At 42.5% G+C, this 21,253-nt stretch overlaps 1 protein-coding gene and 1 long non-coding RNA gene across 2 annotated transcripts; one reads left to right on the top strand and one right to left on the bottom strand.

Moving 5' to 3' along the window:
• The first annotated feature begins 3,880 nt into the window (after positions 1-3,880).
• On the top strand, positions 3,881-4,580 carry LOC123126245 (uncharacterized). The gene is made up of 2 exons (XR_006461615.1): positions 3,881-3,970; positions 4,081-4,580. It is a non-coding gene; the product is annotated as an uncharacterized lncRNA (long non-coding RNA).
• Positions 4,581-5,313: 733 nt separating this feature from the next.
• LOC123126244 (ABC transporter G family member 3-like) lies at positions 5,314-9,301 on the bottom strand. Its single transcript, XM_044546616.1, has 6 exons — positions 9,088-9,301; positions 7,334-7,365; positions 6,823-6,951; positions 6,304-6,390; positions 5,864-6,136; positions 5,314-5,577 (listed from the first exon to the last, which is right to left on the bottom strand). Exons 1-6 carry the CDS (start codon positions 9,299-9,301, stop codon positions 5,314-5,316), a joined length of 999 nt encoding a protein of 332 aa, XP_044402551.1.
• Positions 9,302-21,253: the final 11,952 nt, after the last annotated feature.

The raw sequence follows: 21,253 nt of genomic DNA, 5'->3' as shown, positions 1-21,253 counted from the left end.
TCTTTGACTATTAAGACTTGCTCGCTTCGAGAAATCTTAAATGCACTAAAGTGCAATGTATGATGTCTTGGCCGTAAGCTAACCATTGTCATGCGAACTTTATGCTCGATCCATTGAGGCACAACTATCATCAGGAGTCCCTATTGAAGAATATCATAGTAACATACTTAGAAATGAAATTTAGCCTGAAAAATAATGTTTGCAAAAGATGCACTGAGGACAAATAGTAAAAATCTTACCATCTTTCCTAAATAGATGTGACCGTAGTTCAATACGCACGCTAGTGGCCGCACGTTTTGAGTAGTAATATTTTAATGTCCAGGAATTTTTTTTTCTTGACAGTATCAAGATCCTCAAGCCATGAAACATAATGACAGTATCAAGATCCTCAAGCCATGAAACATAATGACGCTACTTCTTGTTATGACTTACTGTATCCACTTCGAAGGTCTCATCCATCTTGATGCTGAAGTGCCTACCACCAACTAGGTGAGGCCTGTCGCACGGGCCGCGCTCGTCTTCGCAGTATTCGCACTTACCGAAATCCTTTTCTTCGTCAGACATTTCCTATGTTCATAGTTGAAACATTAATTAATTGAAAATCGATCGAAGGCAACTACCAGGAAACTCAACACACACATCGCTATTAATCAATATACAACGGGTTAACTTTTGGTCTGTCGAGTCTTCCTTCCTAAACTCTCATCTCACATATATGGTGGGCACTCCCTCTCTGATATTGCGACAGTCGGTGATGGTTGCTACTCCTCCTTCCCCTAGTGCATAAAGTCAACTCAAAATGTCGTTTAATTCTCTTTCTAGCAAATCTGGGGACTCGATATTTCCTACATATTCTAGCACAAGTCATGCTTAAATTCACAGAAAAATCCGGTATGACCTTTGCTAAAAATAGGACATATCGAGCGCCCCAAATTTGTCGGAATGGAAATGAATCAACACTCCGGAAAAATACCTAAGGAAGTAAATATGATCACAAGCTTTAACTTAGCAAGTAATCCTTACAATTTCAATACTTAAAGTAATTAAACACAATTTCCTGGCAGCCCCCATCCAACGTTTCTCAAGGACAGCAAAACCCACCATTTAGACCTGCTCACCTACACATATATCTCCTGTGGCCTTGATCCTGAGAAGTAGTAAACAATTAGGATACTTTCGGTAGTCTCAATCAAAAGGTATCATGTCCATGTAGTATAGTCTTGTTGTGGACATGGCAACCAAAAGAAACAACCAAGTTGACACATGCTTTGATCAAACGGTATATGTTGGAATTATTTTCTTCCTTTCCTAATATCCAAGCATGCATTGTGTATTTTGGCAAAGAAGTAAATTGTGATTCTAATTCAACCTTCATTTTCTCCTGATCAATACGCCTCATGTTATCGCAAACAGTGACGAGCGAAACGGCCTTAACTTAAACCAGACCAACTTCTTGTATGTAATGGTGGTCGACGGTACAAATAGATCTAGTGTTTGCCATATCATCCTCTCCTCCCTGAAACGAAACCCTCCTCGGTGTCAAGTATATCGTCTCAGCATATGCATCCGCAGAAACTATCGATGCCAAAAATTCTGCATGTTGAATGTCCACGTCTGCTTTCTCTTGGTCATTGAGTACCTTCACATCAATTGCTTCCAGAGCATGATCACGTCTTTGGCGATCTTCCTTGTATCGCTCCAGGGTATATGAGTCAAGTAGTATAAGTCGACCCTTCCATACCAAAGAAAATTCATCATCATAATGATAACTTAATTGTCTCAAGTCTGTCCAGGGTTTTCCCAACAGTATAGAACTCACATGCATATGCATAGGAAGCACATCACACACGACTAGATCACCATATCCGCATAAAGGGAAACTACTTCGACGGGATGCATGATCTTGATCAAACTTGTCCATCAACCAAAACTCATATGGTTGTGAATGTTCAATCAACGGCAAGTTCAAGGCATCAACTACAGTCTTACTCACAAAATTCATACTGGAATAGCAATTAATTAACATGGCACAACTAGCTGGTCCGACACGCACACGCATAAAGCATTGGTACCAAGGCAAGGCACGCAATAGATCCTTCTCCATCGCTATCACCATTTGCAAACTACAATATTTTCTCATGATAAATAAAAATATCGATCGTAACTGAAAGAAAACAATTTTACCGTGAACAACCTTTGGTCTGAATACCAACTCAGGAAAGCACAACCTCGTCGTGCTATTGATTTGGCCCGATCTTTCACGATACAATGTACTCCTCTGAATTCGGCTGATAAAATCTCCCAATTACGCGAGCAGTACATGTAACCGGAAGATGGGGTAAGGACAACCAACGGACAATCCCTCGACACATGAAGAACCTCCCGCCAAAGTAGACGTAACCAGCACGCAACCCGTCGGAAACGATAGACCTCGAGCCACGTGTAACTTCCACACCGAAAATTTATACAAAATAAATAACAGCGACACCCGAAGACGGCCGCTCCATTTACGATACACGATGTTGTCTAAAATCCTAAATATAACCTGCTTTTACAAAGAGGGTACCATGACTATATATACCAGTACAGCTAGCCGACTCAAACTTGCCTAATAAGTTGACCAAACAAAAACTTCGTTATCTCTCACTCTCGACCAACACCAAAGGAAGTAAATCTGCTCACAACCTTTAAATTAGCAAGTAATCATTGAAATTTAAATACTTAAAGTAATTAAACATAATTTCCTGGAAGCCCCCATCCAATGTTTCTCAAGGACAGCAAATCTCACCATTTAAACCAGCGCACGAACACATAAATCTCCTATGGCCTTGATCATGAGAAGTAGTAACCAATTAGGATTCTTCCGTTAGTCTCAATCAAAAGGTATCATGTACTTGTATACTCTTGTTGTGGACGTGGCAACCAAAAGAAACAACCTAGTTGACACATGCCTTGATCAAACGTGTATGCGTAGGAATTATTTTCTTTCTTTCTCCAACATCCAAGCATGCACTGTGTATTTTGGCACAGCAGAAAATTATAATTCTAATTCAACCTTTATTTCCCCCTGATCAAGACGCCTCACATTATCGCAAACAGTGACGAGCGAAATTGCCTTAACTTGAACCAGACCAACGTCTTGTATTCAGGCCCGACCCCGGGGGGGTGTGACCTGTGCACCCGCACAGACCCCCCGTTTCTGGGGCCTCCAAATCTACTTCTCATCTAATCTTTTGGGCCTCTGGAAAAATATCTAACCTATTGGGCTTGTGAGACGCTCGGCCTGGCAACTGGCAACCTGGAGCAGCCCCCCGATCTGGAACTGCCTCGTCCAGCGATTGTGGCAATCTTCCCCTCAAAATCAAAAAGAAAAACAAAACAACGATTGATCTATTCGATTCACGGAGAGGAGCGAAGCGACGAGGCGTCTCTTCGTCTGTTCCTGTGTGGCACTGGTGGCCCTCGCCACGGCAGGTTAGGCTTCCTCCAATCCTCCTACCTTTCCTTGCTCAAGAATCTCCTATCCAGCAACTCCGTTCCAACTTCCTACGTTGTAGATCCTTTTCAAGATTCAGGAGGGTAGGAGCAGGCGAGCAGCCGAGCACGAAGGCATACGGCAGGAACGACCGAACAACAGCCGGCAGGGAGGAAAGTCCTGGCCAATCTCCCGATCTCCGAGTTTTTAAGCGTCGTCTCGTCAATAACTAGTGATCTTGTGAGCCCTTTACTTCGAATTTTGATTTTCGCCAGCTATTTCGTTCTTTTAAAGTAGTATAAGACGAGTGCATGTAGGGTTTTTTGTTTTCAGTTGCTGTTCTTTGGGAGTCATGAGGATCTTCCTATATTCAAGTTTGAGAACCTGACAAGCTTTTCTCTAGATGGGTGCCGTATCAACGACGACTTCCTCGGGCTGCGCAAATACCTGTACAACTCGCCTAACCTGCAGAAGCTCACTTTGCGACATTGCAAGGTGCTGCTGCTACTTCTTCCATCAACAACTAATTACCATAACTTGAAACATTCCGTAATATATTGGCATTCCATTCCAAAATATACTCGTAACATTGCACTGCTCAACAGGTCTCGGATTTCCAATCTACAAAGGAGGTGATGAAATGCCGCCAATCATATTCCAAGGGCATGGCGCGTTTCAAGTGCAACAACCTTAGGCTTACTGAAACCATACACCGAGATGGTGATGCTTCTGTCGATCCGTTTGTCAAGTTTTTCAGGGGCGTGCGGAGGAATCTGCCAAACAACAAGATCAAACTCATTCCGCTCAAGAAGAAGAAATAAAAGACTGAACTCGCTATAGTCGATTAGCGGAAGCGTATGGCAATACACTAGGTTTCCTATCATTTGCTGATTTCAGGAAACTAGGTTGCACATGTGTCATCATTTTTACCTTTTTAATAAATTCATCATGAGTCCTTGGCTTTAATTGTGTCGGATGGTTGAGATCGTTTGGATTTCAGCAACTCGTAACTTTTATACTAGTGTAGACTAGGTTCTTGGTTGAAGTGGAAGTGTCACGATCCCCTCGTCTATATATATGGATTTATTTTTCATTTGGGATGGCATTTTCTCATCTTTTATTGATCGTGTATGTCACCGACACCTCTGAGATCATCCTCCGGTGAGATTGTTCTCCACCTACACAGTTAGAACCTTTCATATCTTGACTTTTTTATGCACTTCATATCTTGACTCAGTTATCCACCGTCTCCAACAACATTTATAAGCACGAACAAATTTAAGGAGAAGAGACAATCTGTTATTGCTCAATGACTACTATGCCAAGCTTCATCTCAGGCATGAATAACTACATTCAACATCGTCTACAATGTCACAAATCTACTGACATGGAAATGCATGTTGGCACAACCCAGCACGCGCCGAGCCCTATCATCTACAACACTTGAAGAAAACACCTTCGAGAGAGGATCGCTACTCGACCTTCAATGTAGTCAGATCCAACCAGGAAGATCAAACGTGTGAGAGACAACAAGACAACAAAGGAAGCAATGCTGAGTACCAAAAAGGAATGGACAAGAGAGTAAATCACCAAATCATGGTTCATTTCTTCAATTCTCAAATTAACCATGATAAATACAGTATATATGTTACCCCAATTCTCCTCATGTTTCTCTTCTACTTTGGATGCGTCAGATATGCCTACCTAGGAAGCTATCACACATGTATACATGCATATGAACAGTCACACACCCAAACACACACACACACACACACACACACACACACACACACAAAGCCTTCTTACAACATCAGCACACTCGGTGGCTCAGGGCTAACTCACTTTGGAGCTGCAATGGTGTGGATGCTGGGCCAGCAGGAGCACCTGCCAAGCCTCTCATGTCTCCTCACATCTAGACGAAGCAAAACATACAAGACGACCCAGTAGCCGATCGCCATCAGGAACAAAACAAGGAGATTCATCCACTTGGCACCCGTCGACGATGATATGCCATACAAGCCTCGGACAGCCTGCACGCCGGGTATCGTCCTCGTGGCCCCGACTGCAAATGATGTACTGACATACTCGTTCTGGACCAAGCCCTGCAGCAGCATTGCTTGTTAGCACGCCTGATCCGGTAAAAGCAAGATGAGCATAGGGTTTATGTAGGTTACATAAGATGGCCATATATAACTTACCTGGACAGCATATGTCTGGAATGAAATGTAGGACATCGGATAGTTCCACACGGGCGCTGGTATTGCGTCTTGGATCCGAAAATACCCTGCCACCAGCATCATGATAACTTGAAGTAGCCACGGTTATTTAATAATGTTGGTTCATTCAATATGTGTGCCCACTTGAAAGAAGACCAAGATGGAAGCTCACATATAAGCAAATCAAGGTTAAGATGCACTTGTAAGTCTCAAGCCAGATGTACGCAACAATCATCATGAGCGCTTCGTTCGCCAATAGGCACATAAAGATGGTGATTATAAAGTACATAAGGAAGCTGAACTCATTCCTGAGGCCAATCAGGGAGTAGAAAACCAACGACGACGAAATGGACACCAGAAATAGGAAGGAGACGCTGGATAGGAAGTGGCCTAGTAGGAAAACCAATGTCCCATAATGCCGGTTTGAATCCTCATGGGAATATATCTGCATAGGAGGGAGCATTATGTTACAAACATACCTGATGTTCATATGATTTTGGTGCTTATTGTTTTCACCAACAGAATCCGCGTTGAAATTATTCTACAATTAAAACTATTAGGAAGGAAGTGGCCATAATGTTGCAATTCCATTTTAAAGAAGAAAAACCCGACCTTGATCTCATCAATATGAGCAGGCACTTCGCAAACACTCAGAAGGACAAGAAATGAAACAAACACAAATATCGCAGAAATCCTAACCTGTCAAAACAATGTGACCTTTGAGCATCATCAAATCATAAATGCAGTTAATTACTTGAGAATAAAAATATCTAGTAAATTGAAATGTAATACTGCAGTGACACTGACCACTACAGATGACAATGAATGACCAATATCGATAAATACAGGGCAAGCAGCATATACAAGGCAAGCCTGCTCCAGAAGTACTTCCATTCTCTTGACATAACTCGCAATGATCTCCAAGTGAGAATCCCAATTCTCGCTGCATCACTGCTTTGCCTTTACTTTTCAAGTAAGGACCTTCGTGCATCACACCATGTAGATAATAGTTTATTCACTATCATGGATATTGCAGTGTCCAATTTCTCAATCTAAAGTATCAGTTGTGTGTTTGTGGAATGGGTGACATAGATGGGATTTTCATTACCCTAGGGTGTAGAGCAGTAGTACCTTGTCAATCAATTTTGCAATCATGGATTCAACAGCAGCAGCTTCAGCCGATGATTTGTATGTTGCTTCTAGTGTCCGGATCGCCACAGCAGTGTCCATGCTCACTGAAGAGAAATCCCCTTGATCATCCTGTTAATAACTACAAAGCTTTTTAACTCTCACAAAAAAAATCAAAAGACACCTGCAGATTTTTGCACATGGCTATGATTCTGTCGAAGTCTGTATTGATTGGTCTCACGAAGTGTGGTCAGATGGACTTTGCATGATTGGACATGAAAACCCAGCATTTGAGAAGTGCTGTAACAGAACAAGACCAAGTAAGAAAACTCCATAAGGTAACGGCGCTGGTGCCCCGGCTTTACTCCACCCGCCCCTTGGAGTAGGGCACATGTGCGTCACGATCCAGCCAGCGCACTGTGCCATCCAGGAGCACCTTCCCTTCGATGGCGTTAATGACCTCGGACATGAGCCTGCATCTCTTATATTAATCCCCGGTTACTTCTCTATTTACCTCTCCAGGGTCCAGGCTGTTAATTTTGCTTCCTGCATATGTATTTTTCATTGATATTAGATTGTTCGTGATTCCTCCATGGCTGATGACTCAATTCATAACCGGATGCATAACGTGTGCAAACAGGACACTCTCCCACCAAGTGTATAGACTTTCAAAATGGCCACCTCACACACATAACTCAATTTTATAACATATTTTGGACTTGAATTTTTTTTCCATCTGTAATATACGTCACCAGAAGCCCCGCTCTATAATTTGACAACTTTTAGAGTTGGTTTGTTATTTTCGCGGCATTAACTGAATTTCGGGCAAGCAAAAAAGGCGGTAAAGTTCTGTGGCGGGCTATACAGGATGCCCGCCACTCCTGACTTCTTGATTATTATTTTTTTGCGTGGGTGACTGCATTGTGGAAGTGACGAGTACCTTTGTTGCCCGCATTGCAAACATCTTGATATGGAAAATAAAAAATTTGAGAGGGTCATCCCACTATGTTTGTACTGGGTGTATTCCATGACCGCCACTCTAAGACGAAGTAGCAGTGGCGGGTGGGTAGCAACGCCCGCTAGTGGCAGGTTTCAACACGCTAGCAAATTTTGCTAGTCCAGCTATGGCGGTCATTCGGGCGCGCCCGCCACTGCTACACCACCAGCACTGGCGGTGCGCCCTGTCACCCGCCGCTGCTGGTTTTCAAAATTAGTTGTGGCGGGTGTCCGGCTTCGCCCGGCACTAATTTGAGTTCACCTATAAGCCCTTTCCCGGTAGTGGACACTAGCTACGAGATTTGATACAACACACGGGCAACAACCACTGACAATTGCATTAAAAAAAGTAACTGCTAGCCTACTTGGAGCACTCTAGTCTCTCTGTATTGGCATTGTGACGATAACAAACTCTATCCAACAATTTACCAAGCAGTCGGTCATTAAGCAAAAAATAACCAGGATCAAGAGAGCAAACATGAGCATATCTATGCGCAAATGGTGTGTTCCCATCATAGCTAATTGCAACAATTCACAAGCACACAGTCCATATGCAACAGTAAAAATAAAATGAATAACAGAATAATCAAGAAATACAGTGACTGAATTATGAGGATAGCTTTACCAATTTCCGTGGAGAAGAAATTGCTGGGAAAATCCAGCAAATAAACAATCACACGGCTAAAAAAGTTTACACCATCTAAGCAGACAGATCCAAAACTCTCTCTACACCGCTCCAGGGAAAAATAACCAGCTGGGGAAAATCCTCTACCCATTCCTCACATCCCATGACCTAAAGATTTTTTTTTAAATATTACTCCTTTTATAAAAAAAATTCAATAATGTATGACCTAGTTCGTAAATTACAATTATATAACCCCGTCGGCCTTCATTATCCTAGCAAAGAAAAGAAAAGACTAGGATTCCTTTATCAGCTTTATTCAACATTACTCGTTTACTAAGTCATTTAGGCCTTGGCAACTATTAGATGTGGCATCTTTGTTGTTTGCCTTTTATCATAATTACCATGCATTTGACAATAAGTAGTAAGCAGGATCAGAAGAAGGGAAGGTAACCGCTGCCAGGTTTCAATGAAGTTTGGATATGCAGTTTCAGTTGGTGTTGTCCTCGTCTTTAGGTCATGGTGTTGTCCTCATCTTTAGTTCAAAAAGCCTAGTAGCGGCGAGCAAGGCTCTCAGGGGCGCCCGCAACTGCCTCTCTGCCACTACTAATATGCCAACAGTGGCGGGCGGCCCCTATCTGGCGACACGCCCCGCGTCGCCCCGATCTGGCTACATGGGGGAAACGCCACCGTCGATGACTCCTGAGCCCGCCTCTCCTTCCCCTCATCTTCCCGCTGCCTGAGGGGACCATCGGCAAAGCTCGCACGGGATCCTATGACGGCGGCGGCCGGGCATCTCATCTCGCGGCAGCTGCTGAGATCTGGGCAGCTCCGCGAGATCCCGACGGCATCTTCCTCGTCCATCGGTGGGGCTGCTCTTGGTCGGCAGCAAGTTGGTCGCTCGTGACCGCATGGTGTTGCGGCGCGGTCGGCGCACGTCCTCAAGCCGTGCTAGTTTGGATCTTTGCCCGTACAAGTCTGCGGACATGTGTGCTGCATGCTGCTGGACACCATGGTGGCCTACTACCATGATGCTTATGGTGGTGGTCCTCGTACTCTTTTTGCTTCATGGAAACGTCCTCCAAGATCGGTCCTCCTCAATCTAGTCACCGACGTGTTCCGAAACTGGTGCTGGAGATTTTGCCCAGGATATCTGGATCGGACAGAATCTAGTCGTGCACGTCCATATCTGCCTACGAGGTTCTGAGGGCATGGTGCGAAGCTCTATTGGTTGATGATACCTTGGGACATGTCGGCTTCTTGATTTCCATGGTGGAGAAAATGATGGAGAAGGTCATGGTGGTCGTGATAGGAGGATCAACTAGACGGACGGAGCCTTGGTGGCGATGGAGTCAGCCAGGTGTCAGATAAGTCTCGGGAGTAGCAGTGATAAGTGGGGGTGGCAGCACTGGCGGATTTCAGTTTTGGTGGTACTCCTCGAGTACCGGTGAAAACCTAAGGTCTGATCTTCATTGGTTGTGTCTGGCGATTGCCTTGCTAGAGGGATTGTTTTGAGAGTGCGGCCTTTCTCCAGGATGAAAACCCAAGATTTTGGATCGGGCAACGACGGCACTTGTGCACTGTTTCCTTCTTGGAGGCATTGTTTTTGGAGACCTTTTATGTATTTCGGTTGTTGTATTAGGTGGTGGTATGTGTGCTGCTGTTGAGAGGAGCCGACCGCTGTGGCAAGATCATTCTTTTTTTCCTTTCTTTTAATTTTCTCCTTTGGTTGTGTGCATCCTGGATGTCTTTGTGACATCTTGTTGGTGCAGAGACTGGGTGTAATTGGTATCTTCGCGATATTAATTGATTCTCCTTCAAAAAAAACAGTGGCGGGCGGCCGCACGCCAGTGGTAGCCCATCTTCACTGGTGGGCAATCACCACTGCCCGCCAGTGGTAGCCCATCTACAGTGGAGCGCTATCACCACCGCCCGTCACAGAAATTTTGTGCAGCAATGGCGGGCCCTTTCCACCGCTCGCCACGGTGTTTGGTGCCCGCCATCTATATCTATACTTATACTAATTAGGCACTTCCAAGAAATTCCCACGTTAATTAGAGAAAATTTGAAAATAGACCCCGTTGATTTAGTGGGTCCAAATTATAACTGTTCAGATCTACTCGGATAAGGTTTTTTTAAAACGTTAATTAGCGAATGTTTTAGTTTAACCTTAATCCAAAAAAGAACAAATAGAACCTAGATAAGGTTTTCTTTAAACATTAATCAGCGAAGGTTTTAGTTTAATCGTAATCCAAGAAAAGAATAAATAGAACCTAATTTTTTTGTCAAATATATTACAATTCAGATCTATCTAATTAAGCCCCTAAAAATATCTATCTAATTAAACTGTGCATAATCACGACCCGGAGGCAATATCCTCAGGTTACATCAAGTGGGTCGTGGTTGAAGGCTTAATTTCACATATCTCTCTCTTTCACGTCTCTCTCCTATCTCTATCACGTATCTATATTTATACTTACTAATACTAATTAGGCATTTCCAAGAAATTTCCACGTTAATTAGAGAAAATTAGAAAATAGATGCCATTGATTTAGTGGGTCCGAATTATAATGGTTCGGATCTACTCGGATAAGTTTTTTTAACTTTAATTAGCGAAGGTTTTAGTTTAATCTTAATCCAAAAAAGAACAAATAGAACCTAGATAAGTTTTTTTAAATATTAATCGGCGAAGGTTTTAGTTTAATCGTAATCCGAAAAAGGAATAATTAGAACCTAATTTTTTTGTGAAATATATTACAATTTAGATCTATCTAATTAAGCCCCTAAAAAAACCTAAAAAAAGATCTATCTAATTAAACTGTGCATAATCACGACTGGGAGGCAATATCATCACGTTACATCAAGTGGGTCACGGTTGAAGGCTTAATTTCACGGATCTCTCTCTTTTTCACGTCTCTCTCGTATCTCTATCACGTATTTTTCTAATTATTAGAAACACCTTCTTTTTACTGTCCTATCATATTGTTTTTGTGCTAGCTCAATCTCTCACGTTTCTCTCTCTCTCTCTCTCTCTCTCTCTCTCTCTCTCTCTCTCTCTCTCTCTCTCTCTCTCTTTCTCTCTCTCTCTCTCTTAGGTCTCTCTATTTGGGTAATCAGGCCTTGATATCTCATGCACCTATACAGGGAGGCTTCTTTCTCAAGAATCCGTCCAGACTACAATCACGTCTACGCACGGCCGCATCAAAATTGGATGTAGGCATCAGCACCTGCCGTCCAGTGCACACTCTTTTAATTCTTATTTCTTCCAACCTTTAATGGTTTTTTTTTATGAACAGATCGCATGTGTTGCATCCCCACCCGCAAGGATTGATCAAGTGCATATTCAGGAGGTTGTGTACGTGCATGTTCAGGGCAAAACAAGTCAGTTTTCTACCTGTGCATGTTGCCGGATGAGCTAGCATGCTAGCTTCTTGCTAGATCGGATCCGAAAGGAATCAAGATAGCTTGCATCATTGCCGTTCAGAGACTGATGTTGTAGGGTAGTATGATCATAGTACTAGCCATCAATTTTCTGTATCACGTGTATTAGCAGCCAGAAGAAATGAATCCTTTTTATATGTGTCAAAGTTAGACAAGTTTACCTGCACGTTTTATGTGTGTCATCCATTGACTAAAAGATATCACATAAAAATTATACTGTTCTATGGCTTGAGTCTTATAAGTTCATTACCATAAGTCATTTGATTTAAATTAAGTGTACATGGCAAATATTTAGGTAAATGAAAATCACATTGCTCAACTATCTGAATTGTGTTGTTTAAATATATTTTAAATAGTTACATGTAAAATAAAAATCACACCATATGCATGAGGAAATAAGCAGTGTATTAGGCGGCTCTACATCCTTCCCAAGTGAAACCGACAAACATATTATTATGATATATGTTTCACGCATGATTTCCTCTTCATGTAGTGAACTTTGAGAAATATAATGTGATATTATGTTATAAAAACATATTACTATTCTGGCTTTAGATTCTAATTTTGTGTAACTTTATGCATACCTCCATTTGTAGATCTCTATGTTTTTAAACTTATATGCTTCACGAACATCTCAATTATAGTGGTTCATATCATAAAAGCATAGTTGTTCATAATATAGATTGATGGAAAATAATACATAACCGGCCCGTGCGAATGCACGGATTGACGACTAGTTGCTATTAATTGATTTCAAATTGATGCTATTGCAGCATATTGCGCCTTGATCACATCATCAAAATGCATGGATACATAAATACTAATTTTAACATTGATCCACATACAACATATACAGACACCACATTACAATGATGTCTTACTAGTAAAAAGTAGTAGTTATAAAGAAAATGTAACAAGTGCATTATAATAACAAACATATATATGGCACTCATCACACATAATTAATGGTTTCACGGGTTGTTTAGGAGTGAAAAGAGTGCCGGGCGATGTTCAACACGTAGTGCGTTAGTAGAAGCCGCACATACTGCATGCATTACTAGCCCATATATATGTTTACCGGGTGGTCCTCGGTGCGTCAGCTTGTGGTCAAGCAGCATTTCAAGGAGGGGGGTGTTAGGGACCTCCCCTAGCCCATACATATACTTGGGCTTGCCCTTGGATATCACACTAGCCGGGTCTGGTTGAGCATCACCGGCTACTACGAGCTACAAGTATAGGGGAGGAAGCAACGAAGAAGGAATCCGCGTAGGATCACGTCATTGGCGGCTCCCCTGGCTTCTCCTACCTTTCTTCCACCCCTCTTCCTCCTCGGTTTCTTGAACTTCTATGAGCAATTCCCCTGTATAAATTCTTGTAACCCAAATTGGTGTTCGAGAGGAGTGAATCCATGCGGTACTCTAACAATTTCATAGCCTAATAGATTTAATAGGAATCATATATACTAAAAGAGTAACTTACCTACAACACAAGTAAAGATCGTGGAATAATTCTCTTCTTTATCTTTAAAAGGGCTACGTGGGTTATCGTGGGAGTTACTTGATTTACTTATACAACCAAACACTTGGTAGAAACGATAATTATATGATGTGCATATAGGAATACTTCGAGTGTGGATTTTTAGTACCCCCATACCAGCGTACCATATATCTAAACCATTCAGTTTGCATCAAGATTCGTGTTATCCTTATATGAAAAAAATCTCTTTTTTGTTTCTTCCAAACAAGAGAACATTTGACCTTTCCAGATGAACTATACACAAGTAGGTGCAACCTGAACTTTGCCTTGGTAGATATGTGATTTTCCAAACGAGTCTTTTTCATAACCAAATGGTGGGCGTACAACATAAATGCATTGGATGCACAACATGGTAATATGTAATATGTTGAGTGAAGGGAATAGTAGCAAATTAAACACGGTATCAAATGCTAAGTCGAGGCACTCGCACGCAATACATGCATGCAGCCTGACCGGCATCGACTTATTGTACATAGAGCAGCTAATATAACAATGGCAACGCAGGCACGCTCATCGACACCCTCGAATCCATGCATGTCGATGCGTTCCTGCATGGTCGATCACTCGCAGTTGACCCTGCAGAGGTTTGCGCACTCGGGAATGCACAAGCCGGATTGGATGAGGAAGCAGTAGTTGCACAGGGTGGGAAAGATGTTGCAGAAGCTGTTGCAGAAGTAGGGGCCCTGCGCATTGCACGCCTGGGCGCATCCCGGCCCGCACTGGTCGCATGGTATCTCCTGCGCAGCCGCCGGCGCCTGCAGCTGGATCATCAGGACCAGCACGACACACATGGCAACAGTCACCTTGAGAGGCGCCATTTGTTGGGCTGGATATGGATATGATGGTTGTGTTAGATCGAACTCCTAGCTAGAGTAGATAGGTATTTATAGGCGCACAGCATCCTTCTTGGATCTGGATAACAAAGTCTGCTCCTATGAGTGAGACTAGCCATAACATACACGCTACTCTAGGCTATCTTATTACTACCTTCGTCCTAGATTATTGGCCCCCTTTGTAATTTGTGCTAAACTTTGACCAAAGATTTAACTGATAAAATGTTAGTGCATGTCAAACAAAAATTATATTGTTCCATTCGTATCTAAACATAGTTCTCAATGATATAATTTTTTATGACATGCATGAACATTTTGTTTGTTAAATTTAAGATCAAAATATGGCAAAGAATACAATAGAGACCAATAAACCAGGACGTAGGTAGTACCTCTATAGTGGGTAGTAACATATGTGTGGTGTCGTGCAAAGCTTCATTTATTACGTTATACACTCGTATCGTCTTGGGATATGTGATGTTACGATAACTAGCTAAGTTACTCAATTCACCCATCTCCTTATTAACTCGTTGTCACATAGGCAAATTTGCTGAGTTGGAACCGATGTTACTCTTGAAGTTACTCCCACTATGGCCAGTCTAAGTCCAAAATATTCCGCGGAAAAGGTCAAGATGGCCAACACCGGTAGCTGAACGCGGAGCGCACGCCACCATCTGGAGGTTCCCGGAAATTGCCTTCTGTTAGTGACATTTTTTCGAAAATGTGATTTAAATCCCCGGCCTCTCCATCAGTCGGTGCATACATTCATATTTATTAATTATTCAACAAAGATCTGACAATAACATACATCAAGCCATCCGAAGCCACCACTTACACCAAACAACTCGACAATATGGAGTGCCCTCTCTCCCACCATTTAGAACTGAGGTCACCGCTGATCTGCCCGCATGACATATGAGGAGCCTACACTCGGTGCAGCAAATCTAATGCATGCACCACACACACACACATGTTTTAGAAGCCGTCACCACCATCGAACCGCTGACCCATCTCCAGAAAAGAGATCTACATCATCCTTACCAGGCCGGCCATCGATCGATGCCTCCACGGCGACGAACAACGCTGCCGCCTTGCGCTCGTCCATTCAGACGCATCTATCGCCAAGACTAGGCTGCACCATGCTGCCAAGATCAACTGTCATCGACGCGGTAGATGCAACAGCGCTTCACCTGCCAACCTCCACGCCATTGTTGCCGCTGGAGCCCCTGCCACGTAGGTTCCACCACCCATAGCAACTCTCCCCCGAACACCCAAGCCTCCCAAGATGGCGCCCCAATGAAGGGGTACTACGTGCAGGCCGTCAATGCCCAATCCAAGACGGGTTTTGGGCTCTCTTCCGGGAGGTGGTCGAGGCTGGATAGGAGGGACGTCGGCTTCGCCTACAAGGAGGGTAATGACATCGAGAGCCGTCGCCGATGTTGGGCTGAACCAGCCGACCAAAGTCTCCTCTGGTCCCCATCCGATGAAAGCACAACGTCATCGTGCTACTGATTTGGCCCGATCTTTCACGATACAATGAACTCCTCCGAAATCAGCTGATAAAATCTCCCAATTACGCTAGTAGTACACAATCCCTCGACACAAGAACCTCCCGCCCAAGTAGACGTAACCAGCACGCAACCCATCGGAAATGACAGACCTCAGGCGAAATCGACCCTTTCGTACAAAAGAAAATTCACCATCATAATGATAAGTTAATTGTCTCATGTCCATCCATGATTTTCCCAACAATATAGAACACACATGCATATGCATAGGAAGCACATCACACACAACTAGATCACCATATCCGCATAAAGTGAAACTCCTTCGACGCGATGCATGATCTTGATAAAACTTGTCCTTCCACCAAAGCTCGTATGGTTCTGGATGTTCAATCAACGGCAAGTTCAAAGCATAACCTACTATCTCACTCACCAAATTCATACTGGAATAGCAATTCATCAACGGGGCACAACTAGTTGGTCCGACATGCACACGCATAAAGCATTGGTACCAAGGCAAGACGCGCAATGGATCCTTCTCCATCGCCATCACCATTTGCGAACTACAATCTTTCCTCATGATAAATAAAAGTATCAATTGTAATTGGAAGAAAACAATTTTACCGTGAACAACCATTGCTTTGAATACCAACTGATGAAAGCCCAACCTCGTCGTTCTACTAATTTGGCCCAATCTTTCACGATGCAATGAACTCCTCCGAATTCAGCTGATAAAATCTCTCAATTACGCGAGCAGTACACGTAACCGGAAGATGGGGTAACGATAACCAACGAATAATCCCTCGACACCCGAAAGAACCTGCAATCGAACTAGACGTTACCAGCACACAACTTGTCGGAAAAGACAAACCTCGAGCGAAGTGTAACCTTCACACAGAAAATTTATACAAAATAAATAACAGCGGCACCCGAAGATGGCCGCTTCATGGTCGAAACATGACGTTTTCTAAACTCCAAAATATAACCTGCTTTTACAAAGACCGTACCAGGATTACATACACCAAGACAGCTAGCATACTCGAACTTTCCTAATAAGTTAAACAAACAAAAACATCTTTATCTCTAACTCTTGACCAACACCTAAGGAAGTAAATATGATCACAAGCTTTAACTTAGCAAGTAATCCTTACAATTTCAATACTTAAAGTAATTAAACACAATTTCCTGGCAGCCCCCATCCAACGTTTCTCAAGGACAGCAAAACCCACCATTTAGACCTGCTCACGTACACATATATCTCCTGTGGCCTTGATCGTGAGAAGTAGTAAACAATTAGGATACTTTCGGTAGTCTCAATCAAAACGTATCATGTCCATGTAGTATAGTCTTGTTGTGGACATGGCAACCAAAAGAAACAACCAAGTTGACACATGCTTTGATCAAACGGTATATGTTGGAATTATTTTCTTCCTTTTCTAATATCCAAGCATGCATTGTGTATTTTGGCAAAGAATTAAATTGTGATTCTAATTCAACCTTCATTTTCTCTTGATCAAGACGCCTCATGTTATCGCAAACAGTGACGAGCGAAACGGCCTTAACTTAAACCAGACCAACTTCTTCTATGTAATGGTGGTCGACGGTACAAATAGATCTAGTGTTTGCCATATCATCCTCTCCTCCCTGAAACGAAACCCTCCTCGGCGTCAAGTCTATCTTCTCAGCATATGCATCCGCAGAAACTGTCGATGCCAAAAATTCAGCATGTTGAATGTCCATGCCTGCTTTGTCTTGGTCATTGAGTACCTTCACATCAATTGCTTCCTGAGCATGATCACGCCTTTGGTGATATGCCTTGTATCGCTCCAGGGTATATGAGTCAAGTAGTATAAGTCGACCCTTCCATACAAAAGAAAATTCACCATCATAATGCTAACTTAATTGTCTCAAGTCTGTCCAGGGTTTTCTCAACAGTATAGAACACACATGCATATGCATAGGAAGCACATCACACACGACTAGATCACCATATCCGCATAAAGGGAAACTACTTCGACGTGATGCATGATCTTGATCAAACTTGTCCGTCAACCAAAACTCGTATGGTTCTGAATGTTCAATCAACGGCAAGTTCAAGGCATCAACTACAGTCTTACTCACAAAATTCATACTGGAATAGCAATTAATTAACATGGGACAACTAGCTGGTCTGACACACACACGCATAAAGCATTGGTACCAAGGCAAGGCACGCAATGGATCCTTCTCCATCGCCATCACTATTTGCGAACTACAATCATTTCTCATGATAAATAAAAATATCAGTCGTAACTGAAAGAAAACAATTTTACCGTGAACAATCTTTGGTCCGAATACCAACTGATGAAAGCACAACCTCGTCGTGCTACCGATTTGGCCCGATCTTTCACAATACAATGTACTCCTCTGAATTCAGCTGATAATATCTCCCAATTACGCGAGCAGTACATGTAACCGGAAGATGGGGTAACGATAACCAACGGACAATCCCTCGACACACAAAGAACCTCCTGCCGAAGTAGACGTAACCAGCACGCAACCCGTCGGAAACGATAGACCTCGAGCCAAGTGTAACTTCCACACCGAAAATTTATACAAAATAAATAACAGCGACACCCGAAGACGGGCGATTCATGGTCGATACAAAGAGGGTAACATGACTATATATACCAGTACAGCTAGCCGACTCCAACTTGCCTAATAAGTCGACTGAACAAAAACTTCTTTATCTCTAACTCTCGACCAACACCTAAGGAAGTTAATCTGCTCACAAGCTTTAAATTAGCAAGTAATCGATCATTAAAATTTAAATACTTAAAGTAATTAAACATAATTTCCTGGAAGCCCCCATCCAATGTTTCTCAAGGACATTAAATCCCACCATTTAAACCAGCTCACGAACACATAAATCTCCTATAGCCTTGATCATGAGAAGTAGTAACCAATTAGGATTCTTCCGTTAGTCTCAATCAAAAGGTATCATGTACTTGTATATTCTTGTTGTGGACGTGGCAACCAAAAGAAACAACCTAGTTGACGCATGCCTTGCTCAAACGTGTATGTGTTGGAATTATTTTACTTCTTTTTCTATTATTGAAGCATGCATTGTGTATTTTGGCACAGCAGCAAATTATGATTCTAATTCAACCTTCATTTTCTCCTGATCAAGACGCCTCTCGTTATCGCAAACAGTGACGAGCAAAACTGCCTTAACTTGAACCAGACCAACGTCTTGTATGCAGGCCCGAGCCTGGGGGGTGCGACCTGTGCGCCTGCACAGGGCCCCCCGTTTTCCGGGGCCTCCAAATCTACTACTCATGTAATCTTTTGGGCCTCTGAAAAAAATCTAACCTATTGGGCTTGTGAGACGCTTGGCCTGGCAACTGGCAACCTGGTGCAGCCCCCCGATCTAGAACTGCCTCGTCCAGCGATAGTGGCAGTCTTTCCCTCAAAATCGAAATCAAAAAGAAAAGAACAATTAATCTATTCGATTCATCGAAAGGAGCGAAGCGCCGAGACGTCTCTTGGTCTGTTCGTGTGGCACAGACGGCCCTCGCCATGGCAGGATAGGGTTCCTCCAATCCTCCTTCCTTTCCTTGCTCAAGAATCTCCTATCCAGCAACTCCGTTCCAACTTCCTACATTGTAGATCATTTTCAAGATTCATGAGGGTAGGAGCAGGCGAGCAGCCGAGCACGAAGGCACAAGGTAGGAACGACCGCACAGCAACCGGCAGGGAGGAAAGTCCAGGCCAATCTCCCGATCTCCGAGTTTTAAAGCGTCGTCGCGCCAATAACCAGTGATCCTGTGAGCCCTTTACTTTGATTTGTGATTTTCGCCAACTATTTCGTTCTTTTAAAATCGTATAGTTAATTTTATTGTTCTTTTCATCTATTAGGTATCTAGTATTGAAGACTGTATTACAAAAAACACTAAAAAAATGATGAGGTTTAATGGAAGACAATACAAAAAAGCACTACTAGGGAAAAGCCTAGCAGTAGCGCGGGTTTTTGGCCTAGCAGTAGCGCGGGGAGCCGCGCTACTGCTACGGCGCTACAGCTAAAGGTTAGCAGTAGCGTCTGCACACCCGCGCTGCTGTTATATCAACTTAGTAGTAGCGCTTCCAGCAAACTGCGGTACTGGTAATTACTAGTAGCGCGTCTCACTGCCCGCGCTACTACTATTATTCCGTATTCTATTTCTTTATTATTTTATGTCGTATTCATACAGCTTTATACTATTTTTCAGACAGTAGCAATTTAGAGATTTTTTTTACATTATAATGAGTTATTAAATCACTAGATGAAAGATCCGCGGATTAGTTTCAAGTGAATGGATCCTAAGTGACCAATTCATGGATTAACTTGAAACTAATCTGCGGTTCTTTCACCCAATGTTATAATAACTCATCATCATCATCATCATATTAATATAAAAACTCTTGCATCATATCATCACCAACAACACTAGCTAATAATCATCATAGTCATTACCACCAACACTATTTAATCATCATAGTCATGGTGTAGCTATCTAATCACCACCAACACTAGCTAATAACAATCATCATAGTGATTACCACCAACACTAGCTATTTAATCATCATAGTCATAGTGTAGCACATCATCATCTTCAAACTCATTCTAGCTAGCTAATCACTCCTACTGCTCTCTCTCAGGTAAAATAGCATAGAACATGTGTAGCACTCCTGCTTCATCATACTGGAGCATGCAGATGAACATGTCTCCTAATTGTGGGCCGTGCTACTGATTGCTGCCCCCTAGTACTTCTCTGCTGCAATCCTTCACAATTTTGCTCCAGTCTTTGACTATTAAGACTTGCTCGCTTCGAGAAATCTTAAATGCACTAAAGTGCAATGTATGATGTCTTGGCCGTAAGCTAACCATTGTCATGCGAACTTTATGCTCGATCCATTGAGGCACAACTATCATCAGGAGTCCCTATTGAAGAATATCATAATAACATACTTAGAAATGAAATTTAGCCTGAAAAATAATGTTTGCAAAAGATGCACTGAGGACAAATAGTAAAAATCTTACCATCTTTCCTAAATAGATGTGACCGTAGTTCAATACGCACGCTAGTGGCCGCACGTTTTGAGTAGTAATATTTTAATGTCCAGGATTTTTTTTTCTTGACAGTATCAAGATCCTCAAGCCATGAAACATAATGACTTATCTCCTCGTAGTTTAGTTCAGCCCCGGCACAGTACTAGGTCATGTCTACTAAGCGCGGGACATGTTTGCTTGAATGGAAAGCTGCCAGTAGAAATTAGTTGTCAACTAATTTTTTTAAACAATATCCAAGACATAAATATGATTGAGAAACTCCAATAATGGTAGAACTGGAGGCGTCTGCACATCGACCAAGATGTCGATATTACCTTCAACTTCATCTTCTGGACTAATATCAAAGGTGATAATAAGCATATCAGGCTTAAATGCATAAGCCTTGCATAGTGCTCTCCAATTTTTGCATTCAAAA

This window comes from Triticum aestivum, chromosome 5D (genome assembly GCF_018294505.1).
Source record: "Triticum aestivum cultivar Chinese Spring chromosome 5D, IWGSC CS RefSeq v2.1, whole genome shotgun sequence".
NCBI lineage: Eukaryota > Viridiplantae > Streptophyta > Magnoliopsida > Poales > Poaceae > Triticum > Triticum aestivum.
The sequence above is the reverse complement of the archived record's forward strand: the minus strand, read 5'-3'. Positions and strand labels throughout refer to the sequence as shown.

Bases quoted from the DNA above. Each gene is read 5' to 3' on its own strand.
- LOC123126244 (XM_044546616.1), bottom strand. From the start codon at position 9,301: ATGGACGAGGAAGATGCCGTCGGGATCTCGCGGAGCTGCCCAGATCTC. The intron at 6,952-7,333 runs GTAAATAGAGAA...AGTTATTAACAG, and splicing joins ACAGCCTGGACCCTGGAGAG to GATGATCAAGGGGATTTCTC. The intron at 6,391-6,822 runs GTACTACTGCTC...TTGTTTTGACAG, and splicing joins TTGCAAAATTGATTGACAAG to GTTAGGATTTCTGCGATATT.